The sequence below is a fragment of the Delphinus delphis genome, chromosome 1 (assembly GCF_949987515.2).
Source record: "Delphinus delphis chromosome 1, mDelDel1.2, whole genome shotgun sequence".
In the NCBI taxonomy this organism is placed as follows: Eukaryota; Metazoa; Chordata; class Mammalia; order Artiodactyla; family Delphinidae; genus Delphinus; species Delphinus delphis.
In genome coordinates, this window is record NC_082683.1 from 100,850,204 (window position 1) to 100,862,469 (window position 12,266).

The 12,266-nt window shown below is 45.5% G+C and overlaps 1 protein-coding gene across 1 annotated transcript in view; it reads right to left on the reverse strand.

Annotated features, from left to right (window-relative positions):
- The window catches only part of TSPAN2 (tetraspanin 2), a 39,821-nt gene extending 32,192 nt beyond the window's left edge, over nucleotides 1–7,629 (reverse strand). The window contains exon 1 of the mRNA XM_060027716.1: nucleotides 7,503–7,629. Coding sequence (XP_059883699.1) covers nucleotides 7,503–7,571 — 69 coding nt within the window. The 5' untranslated portion in view covers nucleotides 7,572–7,629. The remainder of the gene's footprint in view (nucleotides 1–7,502) is intronic.
- Between the last annotated feature and the right edge of the window lie 4,637 nt (nucleotides 7,630–12,266).

Below are 12,266 nucleotides of genomic sequence, written 5' to 3' on the forward strand. Positions count from 1 at the left end.
AACCTTCAGCTTCCTCAGCTGCAACGTGGGGGTAATAATAGTGCCTCCTTAAGAGATTACATGAGTTCACCTTACATACTTAGAACCATTCAGAACTGTGATTGCCCAGCACTTATTGTTATTATGGTGGTAGACTCACTAATGTTATATTCAAACTGAAAACTTAATCCTACTCAAGATAGGAAACACCATGGCCATGATTCTAATGATTTAGTCCTCGGCTGCCTTCCTCTACTAATTTTTATTTTAGCACTACACTCTTTCCATGACAGCTGGGATTCCCTTGAGTTTCTAAACCTCTATACTAGGTATGTCGGTCCTGCTTTCCAGAAAGTATGTTCCCCCTCTCTCTTTGGTTTTAGTTTTTATAAGACCCAATAAGAGAAAAACAGGAAAAGATGACTTATGAGAGAAAGAATAACTATATTTAGGCTAGAGCTATCCAAAAGAACTTTCTCCAGTGATGTAAATATAAATGTTCTCTGTCTGTGCTGTCCAATACTGCAGCCACTAGCCACCCATGGTCACTGAGCACTTGAGATGTGGCTAGTGCAACTTAGAAGGTGAATATTAAATTCCTTTTAATATAGATTAATTTAAGTGTGAAAAGCCACATGTGGTTAGTAGCACAGCCGCCATATTGGAGAGTGCAGGTCTGGAATTCACATGCTCATCACAGCTTCACTCTTCTCTTCTTGTCAGTCTGTAGACTTGGAGTGTTTAAGCGGACAGTTTCTGGGGCCACGCACAGAAACCCAGCTCTGCCACTGGCCAGCTCTGAGGCCTCGGACAAGGCTCTTAAACTCTCTGTACCTCTGTTTCCTTATATATAAACTAGGGGTGACAATAGCTGCTATTTCAGAAGGTCATTGTAAGGATTAAGGAAGCTAATATACAAAATGTGCATGGGGAAGCAGCCAGCACGTACCTTCCATTTATATAATGCTTAATATTCTTCTTCAAGTTCTTGCTACTGAAACTAATTTTAAACACTGTCTCTTGATACATACCCTTTCTCAATTCCCATCTTGCTTTTCCTCTGCCTTAAACCAATCAGGGGTGTTCTCAGCCTTTCTCTTCTTTCTCCCACATGCCAGAGCGTTATGCACCTCTTTGCACCTGCATTTCTGGAATGCATCAAGACAATCCAACACTGGATATAATCTCCCCAGCCATAAACTTCACGTTTTCTAAGCCAGTAGCATTTATTATACCTTATATTCCATGTGCCCTCATAAATGTGTACAGTGAAAAGAACACAGGGTTTAAAATCAGAAGACCGGGGTGTGAATCTTGGCTTTGCTCCTCCCGAACTCTTGGACCCCAGACATACTGTGCTTGCCTTTCGGCTTTCACATCTGTAAAACGGGGATTACATTACTTCATGGGATTGTTGTGATTCATGATCAAATGGGATAATGTATGTAAGAGCATTTTTAAACCAAAGCATCATATGAATGTTATTTTTGTCCCTAATTAAACCCAAAGAGGATGAAAAAAGCAAGCCAAGGTAACCCCTATTCGTCTGTATCATGTGCTCTCAGCCCATCTGGTCGCCCCATCTTATGGGCTTCTTTCTCAATTCCTTCTCCTTAATTCCTTTGCAAGCATGACATGATGGTTCGTAGAGTGTCACTTGCTTTAGGAGAACACCCCTGTTGTGATATTAACTGTCAGTGTTAAGGTGGGGAATGGAAGTTATGTTCTCTTTTGTCACACATGATTGGAGACCCAAAGATACTACATATTCTGGAATAACACAGTGAAACATAATGGGCAATGGACAGGTGGCCTCCTGGTAATTGTAGAAACCAACAAGTCTCAGTGTAAAAGAAAATTCCTAGAAGAATAACGGTAAAGTGGTAAATGGAATTAAGAGAACTGCCACAAGGAAGCCAGGTGAGCAGGCCTAAAGGAAGGGCACTCCCTGCCCCATTCAGCAATGAGAGCCACCAGTGGATCTTTGACCTCTTAAGGCCACCTCTAAACCGGTGCTTCTCAAAGTGTGTTCCCTGGACCAGCAGCATGAACAGCATCTGGGGGCTTCTTAGAAATGCAGACCTACCAAATCAGAATATATATTTGAACAAGATTTGTATTCATGTTCAAGTTTGAGAGGCACTGATCACCAAAGGTTTTCCTATTTCTACCCCCTGGCCTTCCCTTGGTAGCACAGAAGCAGGGCGGGGAACAAACAAACAGCTCCAGCGCTAGGGTCTGTTAGCCAGAGCTGTGCCAGTGACCGCCCGAAGCTATTCTAGGTGCTGAGAGATGGAAGAAGAAGGATACCAGCACAGCACACTCCCTGCCCCGAGGAGCAAAGACATTAAAGAGTCAGTAAACTATACTCAAAGGCACAAAGGAGCACCAAATAAAGGTCTTTTGAGTGCCTCAAGATCAAGGACTGCGTCTCAACCATTTCTGAATGCCCAGCATTTGGTAGGGTGCTGGGCACATAGCTGGTGGTGAGCACATACTTGCTGAGTGACTAATTGCAGAGGAAAGAACCTCTCCTTTTGACTTCAGGCCTTCGATAAGCTACAAGACTCTTGCCACTTTGCTTGGTTGGTTGGACTTAGGACACCTGTTTCCTACTTCTCCTTACCTTTATGAATCTCTTGGATTCTAGATTCCACTTTCCCACTTGTTTTCTACTGTTTAAATATGACTACCAGTAATATATATCTATGTTACTGAATATTTACTATCTCATGTACCATACTTAATACTTTACATATATTTACTCTTTTATCTGCACCAAAGTCATACACTGATGTTGATACTTGATTATGTCCATTATATAGATGAGAAAATGGAGGCTCAAAGAGGTTAAACAGCTTACTAACGAAGCACCCCTGTTTAGTAAATACTATGGCCAGGAATAAACCCAGGAAGCGAGATGCCAGTATCCACCTTCCAGGCTTTGAATTCGTGGATGTGAATTGCCATGCTGCCTAGACCTGGCCGAGGTCTACCAGACTCCTGGAACCATAGCTCTGGCTTCTGCAGGCTGGCTCCTATCATAGAGTCCTGCCCCTCCCAGCACCACTGGGCCCCTCTGGTCCAAAATAGGGGAGGCTGCCGCTCTCTCCCCACCTTGACAGAAATCAGAAATGGAGACTATCCAACGACAGGGCCAAGGAAATTCCTATCTGCCTTCTGGGGTGGTCTAGCTTTCGGGTGGACCCATAGAATACTTTCTTCGGGTATTTTTTTAAACAAGTCTTTCTGACAGGTGGTAGCTCTGGAGCTACAGTTTGAAATGAATTTGGGAAAGAGGAGTAGACAAGTCAGACATCTCGTAAGCCCACGAGACACGGTCTTTCCTAAAAGCACCTGTTAGGCATCACCAAGTGAAACTCCAGAGCTGCATTAATAACAGTGAGAAGGAAAGGAGAGCAACTTCAAACAAGCCATATATGGCGTCTGACTTTCAACAATGAACGGTCCTGCTTCCTGTTTGGTCGGCGACCCTGAGCAGCTCACACAGCACAGCGGTGGGAAAACGCCGAGTACACAACAAACCGAGGAATAAACAGAGCCCAGGTTTTTTTCTTTCTTCTTTAAACCAACACACGTGGCTTAGTAGATTGTGGTGTTTTATTTATATCACTATGCAACGGAGGGGGAAAAAAAAAGGTGATCGCAGTGAAAGGCATGGGACCATGCCATGCTATCTGACTGTAATGTCCGAATTTAGACATGACAGATATTGGGAGGGGTTTCATGTTAGACATCAGCCATGAAAAGAGAAATTAATTTAGTGGGGCTTGGGGCCAGGCTTTACTTTTGTTTTGTTAAAATTCAATGGTGAGCACAGTCAGCAGCCCTGGGCCAGGCAGTGCTCTGCTGGCTCTGGCAGGCTCTAGCTGAATGTTTATAAAACCAGGAGCACAGCCTGGGGAAACTTCACCCAGCTGCCAGAAGGAGGTTGTGAATCGATTTGCAGATCACAAAACATACCCCACCCAGCCTCTGCGTCTGCCTTCTGGTGAGTTCCTGACAGGAAAGGAAGTGCTGTCACCCAGGGGGACCCCAGACCTCAGAAGGACAGGCACGCAAGCATCTAAGAGTGTGTAAATAGAACGCCTGAAGTCATGGCGAATGCCTGTCCTTCCAGGAAAACTGTCCCCTGCCCTCTCCCCCTTCCCCAAACTTCCCACAAACCCTCTAACCAGGAAAAAAAACAACTTCAAAAACTAGGGTGGGGCTTTCCTGTAATCAGGTTCCCTCAGTTACAGTGAAGGTACACATCTAGACAATTTATCCCAAACAATCGCTTTCCTCTAAATAATTAGGAGCCTGTTTCAGGTCGCCCCTTTCCCTTTGGTTGTACAGTTATAGACATGGGAGAGCTGTCTGTGACTGCTGCTGGTCCCTGGTCCCCATTCCCCATGGAACTGAGAGTGAGGAAGGCCCCATATTCTCCTCCTGGGCCCAATCTGTACAAAGAACAAACCGACAGGGAATGAGCAGGAAGAGACAGGCTCAGTCCTCCAGATAAAGTTGACAATTGATTACCTTTGCAAATCGGGAAGGCCATTTGTATCCAGTTCCCTAACCTGTAGATTCATCAATTCTTTCTACAGATGTTTATGGAATGCCTTCTATAAGCTGGGTACTATTAGGCGCTGGAGATATATCCATGAACAAGACAGAAAAAGATTCCTGCTCTCAGAGTATTCTAAGTCCTAGTGGGGAAAATCCATAAGTACAAACTGAGAAGCCAGTGTGTAGTTATCCTAAAGCAAAGACAAGCTGTAAGTTACTTGGCAAAGATATACACTATTCCCCGATACTAAGGGACTCTGGGGAAAGAGCACTAACTTTTATTAAATGCTTTCTATGTGCCAGGCACTTAATAATAAAAGTAATAATTTAAAAAATTTGAGCACTTACTACATACTGGGCTCACAGGAAGATGAAGTCAGATACTTTACATATTTCCTTTGAATCCTCTCAGCAACTCTTTTACCTCAATTGTTCAGCTGAGAAAACAGGGCTAGAAGTAAAGATAATTTGCTCAAGCACACTCTGCTTGCAGTCTCTGCACTTGAGCCTGATCCTTTTGTCAGCTGGTGGTCACACTCACCCTTGCTCTGTTCCTCTGCCCGTGGGTGGTGTGTCACCCCCCTCACCCTTGTCCACCTCCATCCTACCAGTCCTTCAATCTTCAGCTTAAACGTCCCCTTCTTCGGGACAACTGTCCCAACTCCTCACTATTGCTGGGAACTCCTTAATTAGGTCGGATATATAAAAGGTCATGCCTAACCCCAGCGGCTAATACATGATAGGCACTCTAACATTGCTTTGTTCCTACTTCCCTTCCTTCCTGTGTTTAGAGTCAGAGGTGTGAAATTTGTCACTTGATTATATGCTGTTGTTGTTTGTTTGTTGTTGTTCTATATTCATTGGTCATTTCCTCAACTAGATTAGCAGCTTAGGGAACAGTATTTTTAATTTATAAATTATATATATATATACTTTTGTCAATATAAATTATGTATATTTATTTATATTTACATATATAAGTTATTTTTACAGTTCTTGTGCATTGATTCTTTAACAGAGTGGTTCTCAAACTTGAGCAAGCATAAGCATTTCCTGGACTTGTTTAAATAGATTGCTGGGTCCCTCCTCCAGAATTTCTGATTCAGCAGGCCTGTGATGGGGCTGAGAATGTGCGTCTCTGGCAAGTTCCCAGGAGGTGCTGATGCTACTGGCCCAGGACTCACACTTTGAGAACCACTGGTTAACTACATGTACCACAGTGCTTAGGAGCATGAAGGCTGAGTCTGAGTCCCACCTCTGCCACTCATTAGCTGTGTGACCTTGGGCAAGTGGACCTATTTGAGCCTCAGTTTTTCCTTATTTGTAAGAATGGGGATAATAACAGTATGCACCTCAGGATTGTTGTGAGGATTAAGTTAATAATGAATGCAGTGTGCATAGCACTGTCCCTGACACACTGAAAATGCTCAATAAATGTTGCCTATTATCTTGGAAAGGCTGGCACAGCATCAGGCACTAAATAAGCACTGTACCCAGCCTAAGAATTCCTTCTCAGACTTCGATAAAACCTCTTTTGAATTTGTAAGCAGTGAGAGTGAAGAGTGTCACTAAAGCATGACATTTATAATTAACGGCTTTTGAAATTAAGCCAGACTATTCAAAAGCACAACATAAAGGGCCTTTAGAAATGCCCTTCCCGATAGTATGCTGGATGTAAATGCCCAAGCGCACAAAAGCCATGTGTATTTTTAAAATTCAGGGCTGTCTGTGGGGTACCTCCTTCACACCTTCCCCTGCTGCAGGATGCTGAGGATGGCCACTTGACCTCTGAGAGCTTGGAACTGCTGGAGTCACCCAGGCATCTGGGCTAATGGGTTGGCAGACACAAGCAGAGACCATCCTTCAATAATTAATTAGTTGGAGTCACGGGAAAACAAACTCCCCAGAGCAGATAAGACAAACAGCAACCTCCTCTATCCTAGTTATTTTCAAGCACCCAGTCCCCTTGCTGCTCCCTCCCAGCTCTAAGAACTTCTTCACCCAATGCAAGATCTGTATTTTCCTTCAGGGTCTGTCTGAGCAGTTATAGTGACTGACATTCCCTTGAGGAAGCCCAAGAGGAAATGTGCAGACAAGACAATTTTCAGACCTTGTCTCCCAGTCCTTCAGGGCCTGAGGCAGAATATCCAGGAATCTACGGATGGTCTAGCCCTAATCTTGTCCCAGTAATACAGGAGACAAGGGTCATGGCCCTATCAGCCGGTGAACCACTAATCCTGGGAATGTTGTTCATTCAACGCAAAGTTGAATGAGATCATCTCTGGGAGCAGTAGGATTTAGCAAAGGCTTTGAGCTGGGGTTTGTGGGGAGGTGCTGCTGCCCCTTGCAAGCCCCTCCCTTCCGCCCATTCCCTCACAGAAGAGCACCACCGCCTCCCTCCATCCAGCGGTACCCTCCCCTAATGCCCAGAAAAAGGCTGAACCCCCACCAATACCACTTCCACTGCTACCCCCAATTTCCTACACAAGCCCGCCACAGCCAGGTGATGTCTCCGCACACTCCGGATGGGGCACCACCTCTGGCAGTCCCGGCGCCCTGGCGGGCCCCTGCTCCAGCGGAAAGACAGAGCGAGAAGGGGGTGTGTGCGCAGAGAAGCTGGTGGCCCCGCACCTGGTGTTACCAGACTCCAGATGAAAACCGAGGCAGAGAGGTTCCTCAAAGGGAAGAGCCGCACGGGGTCTCCCCCCTTTTCACCATTTCTCATTGCTCAATCTCTCTCTCTGTCGGTTCTCTCCCCCTCCATCTTTCCCTCCCTCCCCCCCTCCCCACCCCGCCCGCTTTGTCTGCCTTTTTCTTCCCTCCGTCTTTTTGAACACCCTGCCTTCAGGAGCCCGGCTCGGAAGCCGCAGCGGTCAGCTCCCCGGGGCCCCCTGCCCTGCGTCCCCGCCCAGCCCCCTCCCCTGCCCGGCCCTTTCCGCTCCGGGTCTCACCCAGAAGAGCAGGTTGAAGCCGAGCAGCAGGTACTTGATGCACCGCAGGGCCCCGCCGAAGCGCCCCATGCTGCGGCCCCGGCGGCGGGATCCCGAGTCCCCAGGCCCGGACTCGGAGCTCCGGCAGCGCCGGGAGCCGGCGGGGAGGGGGCGGAGCGCGAGGGGCCTTGGGCGGGGCCGGCGGGGGGGCGGGGGGGGCGGGGCTGGAGCCGGCACAGGGTGAGAGAGGGCCGGGGAGGACCCCGAGCCAAGAGGCTGGCGATGGGTGGGAGCGCCGCTGGGTGGGGGTCGAGCGGCCAGAAGGAGCAGGTACCCCGCTCACCTCCGGAACGAGAGGCCGCCTCCTTCCCTCCCCAGGCCGGGCGACGAGCCCCGCAGGCACCCCTCTCGCGGTGGTTATCGGAGCATCTGCGAGGAAGGAGCGTCCACTGGGGACCCGAGACTCATTTAATCAGAGCTCTGTGCAAAGACTCATTTGAGGCCTGCGGTGATGGTTGAGAATAAGGACACGGCCCTGGTGGCTATGGAAACTAGGAAGATGGCCTCGGGTAGAAGAGATAAGTAGGACCCAAAGCCGCCCAGAAGCTGGCAGTACCCGTCGCGGGACACCCGGCCCGGGGCATCCGGTCCCAGGTTGTGATTCCCCAGCGCCTTGCGAGCGCACAGGCCGCGGAAGCAGCTTCTAAGGGACCCTCCCTCGGCCCCTTCCGCGCGACTCCAACTCTTACCTTAATAGGCAAGAACTGGGAGAAGAAGGCGTGGGATGCGGCTTCCCTGCGCCCAGAAGACTGCGACCCATCCTGCTCGGCGTGGCCACTGGAGGGGAGTCAGACACTCCGGGTCCTGCTGTATTCGACTGATGGGAGAGCTTGGAAAGGAATCCAAATCCTCGGGGATTATTGTGATGTGGAAATGGGAGCAAAGGGGGGAAGGTTTTGTTTCTCTTTATTTTATTAAGTTAGGGGTCTGGTGGGGAAACCAGGCTCCCACTCCGAATGACTAAGTGTCTGCAACATGTGGTGCCAGGCAGTACGGGGGCGACAAGAAAGTGTAAAATCCAGGGAGCCTATGCATTAATTCAGTAAAACTTTAAGTGCCCGTTATAGGCCAGGGATAGTAGCAAGCCTCAGGGACTCGACAACGAGGAGACAGCCAGGCCTGCTGCAACTGGCTCTGGTGGTAGAGACAGATCTATGAGCAAATTATAGCAAGGTGAGGATGTGGGGCAAGGTTCTGGTAAGCACCGCCTGCCCTCTTGGCACTGGGCAGGGAAGGCTTTGCTGAGGACAGTGGGCCTGAGCGAGTCCTGAACGAGTCTGAGCAGAAGGGAAGAGCAGACGGGGCCGCAGGTGCCAAAGCACAGGGCTGGAGAAGCCAGGGGCTCCTGGGGGGCCTGTGAGAAGGGGAGCAGCCCAAGTGGAGCAGAGGGAGGTGAGTGGAGAAGGTGCTAGGGCACAGCTTTCAGTCAGCTCACAAAAGTGCCAAGCTGTCCTGGGGCCTCAGTTTCCTCATCTGCAACATGGAGGTACTAGTACATACCTCGTGGAGTTGTGCAGGTTAATGAGTTAATATTTGTAAAGTACCTAGAACAGTGTCTGGCACAGAGTAAGTAAGTACAATATAAGGGTTAGCTATCACTGTGTTGTACTCTACCAGTCAGTTTCCACCATGTTGCCGTCTTTACCATCTGTGTCTTTGGACACTTGTTTGAATATCTCATGAATTTTAACTTATGAAAATGAAGAGAAGACAGAAAAATGAATGTGTGGCTTCTGGTAATAAGTATAAGCCCCAAATAGTGAAATAGAGGCAGAGATGGAAGTCATTAGGAATGCAGAAAGAGGCACATCTTTAGTTTCAGTCAAACACTTATTGTCCTCTCTGATCTATCCAAAAAGAAAAGAACTAAAGAATAGTGTCCAGTACATGGTAGGCGTTCAGTAAATCTCTGAACTAAATGAACAACAATGCTATGATACTTTAAATATATTGTTGAATTTTATGTCTCTAAGACAAAATACATTCTCGACCCTCTGGGAACAGAACCCCTATTATAAATCTATTATTCTTTCACACTACAATTTTAGCACACATGCATTAGAGACAGAGGGTTGCCTGCCTAACGTAACAGATATAGATTTTGAGTGTAGACTTCCCCAGCCACCCACCCTTCAACAAAGCTGTGTCTTAGGGGAGCTGACCCTTGACAGGACTAGGACATCCTAACTGATAACACGTGTTCAAGAGTACATCATTATATGAAAGTAGGAGACTACATTAAATTAAATAAGGAAGTTAGCCTTTAAACTAGACATTATGCAAAGCCAGAGACAGGAGCTAAAGCAGGGCATAAGATGGTTAGATTTCTATTTTTAGTCAAATTGGGGCTGCATGGAGGATGCTTTGAAGTTAAGGCTTGAGACTAATTAAGAGACTACTATTGCAGTTCAGGTAAGAAATGAGAACCTGAACCAAGACAGTGGCAATGGGTTTAGGAAGGAGGCTCAGATTTCAGAGGTATTCAAAAGCTTGATGAAAGATCAAGACAGATTGGATATAGGGATAGGAGGGGAAAGAGAGGAAATGATGACTCCTGGGTTTCTTACTTGGGTGAGTAACCAGGCAGATCATGGAACCATTAACACAGATAGAGCTTATAGACGATGGAGCAGGTTTTGGGGAGAATGTTACAGATACTGTAGGTGGGCTCACCTGTCACCCAATCCTATGTCCAATTTAGGGGCTAGGAAGGTTAAGTACTTGCTTCCTGGTATCCTTTGCAGGTAGGGGTGGTAGTAGGACACAGTTCTGATTAATGGGATTTATGTGGAAGTCTGTTGGGAGGTTACTGGAAAACCTGAAATTGTCTTGGTAAATGGTTCAGTTGTGGGACTTCCCTCGTGGTGCAGTGGTTAAGAATCTGCCTGCCAATGCAGGGGACACAGGTTTGAGCACTCGTCCAGGAAGATCCCACATGCTGCAGAGCAACTAAGCCTGTGTGCCACAACTACTGAGCCTGCGCTCTAGAACCCACGAGCTACAACTACTGAGCCCACGCGCCACAGCCACTAAAGTCCGTGAGCCTAGAGCCCGTGCTCCACAACAAGAAAAACCACCACAATGAGAAGCCCATGCACTGCAATGAAGGGCAGACCCTGCTCGCCGCGACTAGAGAAAGCCTGTGTGCAGCAATGAAGACCCAACGCAGCCAAAAATAATAAATAAATAAATAAATTTATTTATTTAAAAAAAAAAAAAGATTCAATTGTCACTGGCATTGCTTCCTTCCCTCTTTTCCTGTCTTGAACTCAGGCATGATGCCTAGAGCTGTAGAACATTTTGTGACTATGAGGAAAGGCCAAGAGAATTGCAGACCTGCCAGCCAGGATATCATTGAACTGCTGAACCAACACCAGCAGGCACCTATCTCCAGGTTTCTTGTTATGTAGGAAAAATAACCCTCATTTTGTTTGACACTTATATTCTGTTACTTTTAGCTGATGATATTTTAACTGACATGTGAAGACAATAAATTCATGTTTAGATCTGTTGAGTTTTAAATGTGATGGGAAATCCAGATAATGTGTCCAGGAGACAAATGGAAATATGATTGAGATTCTGGGGAGAGGTTTGGACTGTAAGTTTAAGTTAAAGATTCATCAGCAAATGTTGATAATAGAAACCAGTGGTCTCCAAACTTTTGCTCACATGTTCCCTAAAAGAATTATGAAAAAATATGTTCTCCCTTGCACATTTCCCCCAATATTTTATTATGAATATTTTCAGGCATACAAAAAAGTTGAAAGAATTGAGCAGTGAACACCATATACTCACCACCTAGATTCTACTATAGCTGATTCACTTTGTTATAAAGCAGAAACTAACACACCATTGTAAAGCAATCATACTCCAATAAAGATGTTATAAAAAATATTCCAATCAGAAATTTTATCATGATTTACAAGAATCAATATCTAGTGATGTATAACATTTTTGTATATTTCTATTTTTGTGACATACTGTCGGTAAGGCATATGTCAGTCAAGCACACCCATACGTAACTTATTTCCAGTTTATTAAAAGTCATATAATTCCATCTGCATCCTCAAATTACCCTTAAGGCATTTTAGTAGCATAGTACACCCAAAAATGTAATATACCAGCATTTTTACTCATAACAAATCAGATTTAATATTATACTTTATCAGATTCAATCTTCAGTTTGTATCATTGCAGATATTATTCTAATTTAAGAAATAAGCTGCATTTAAAATTTTAAAATTCACACCAACTGTCATCTCCGTTTAGCAAATGTCTGTTTACGTCAAAGAATATAGAAAGCCTTCTTCAAGTAGCCCTTATGGTGAAAATCATAGTTTTTTGGAACTACAACAAATAGTTTGAATAAAAACATTTGAACTTAAAAAAATTTTTTTTTACTTTAGTTACATTACTTACCTCTTCATCTGTCCATTTGTCAGCCTATCTTATTTTTTATGCATTTCCAGATGAATTTTAGACAATATATTTTACCCCTAAACTCTTCAGAATGAATAACAGTAACTAGAGTTCAAATATTTGCTTATAGTCTTTCTTTTTTTAGATAAAATTTATCTGAATGAAATGTTCACATTTTAAGCATACCTTTGATGATTTTTGACAAATACTTTTGCCTTTCTAACTCCAAACCGTATTAAGGCATAGGACATTACTATCACCACTGAAAAGTTCCCTTGTACCTTTTCCCAGTCAATCCATGACCCC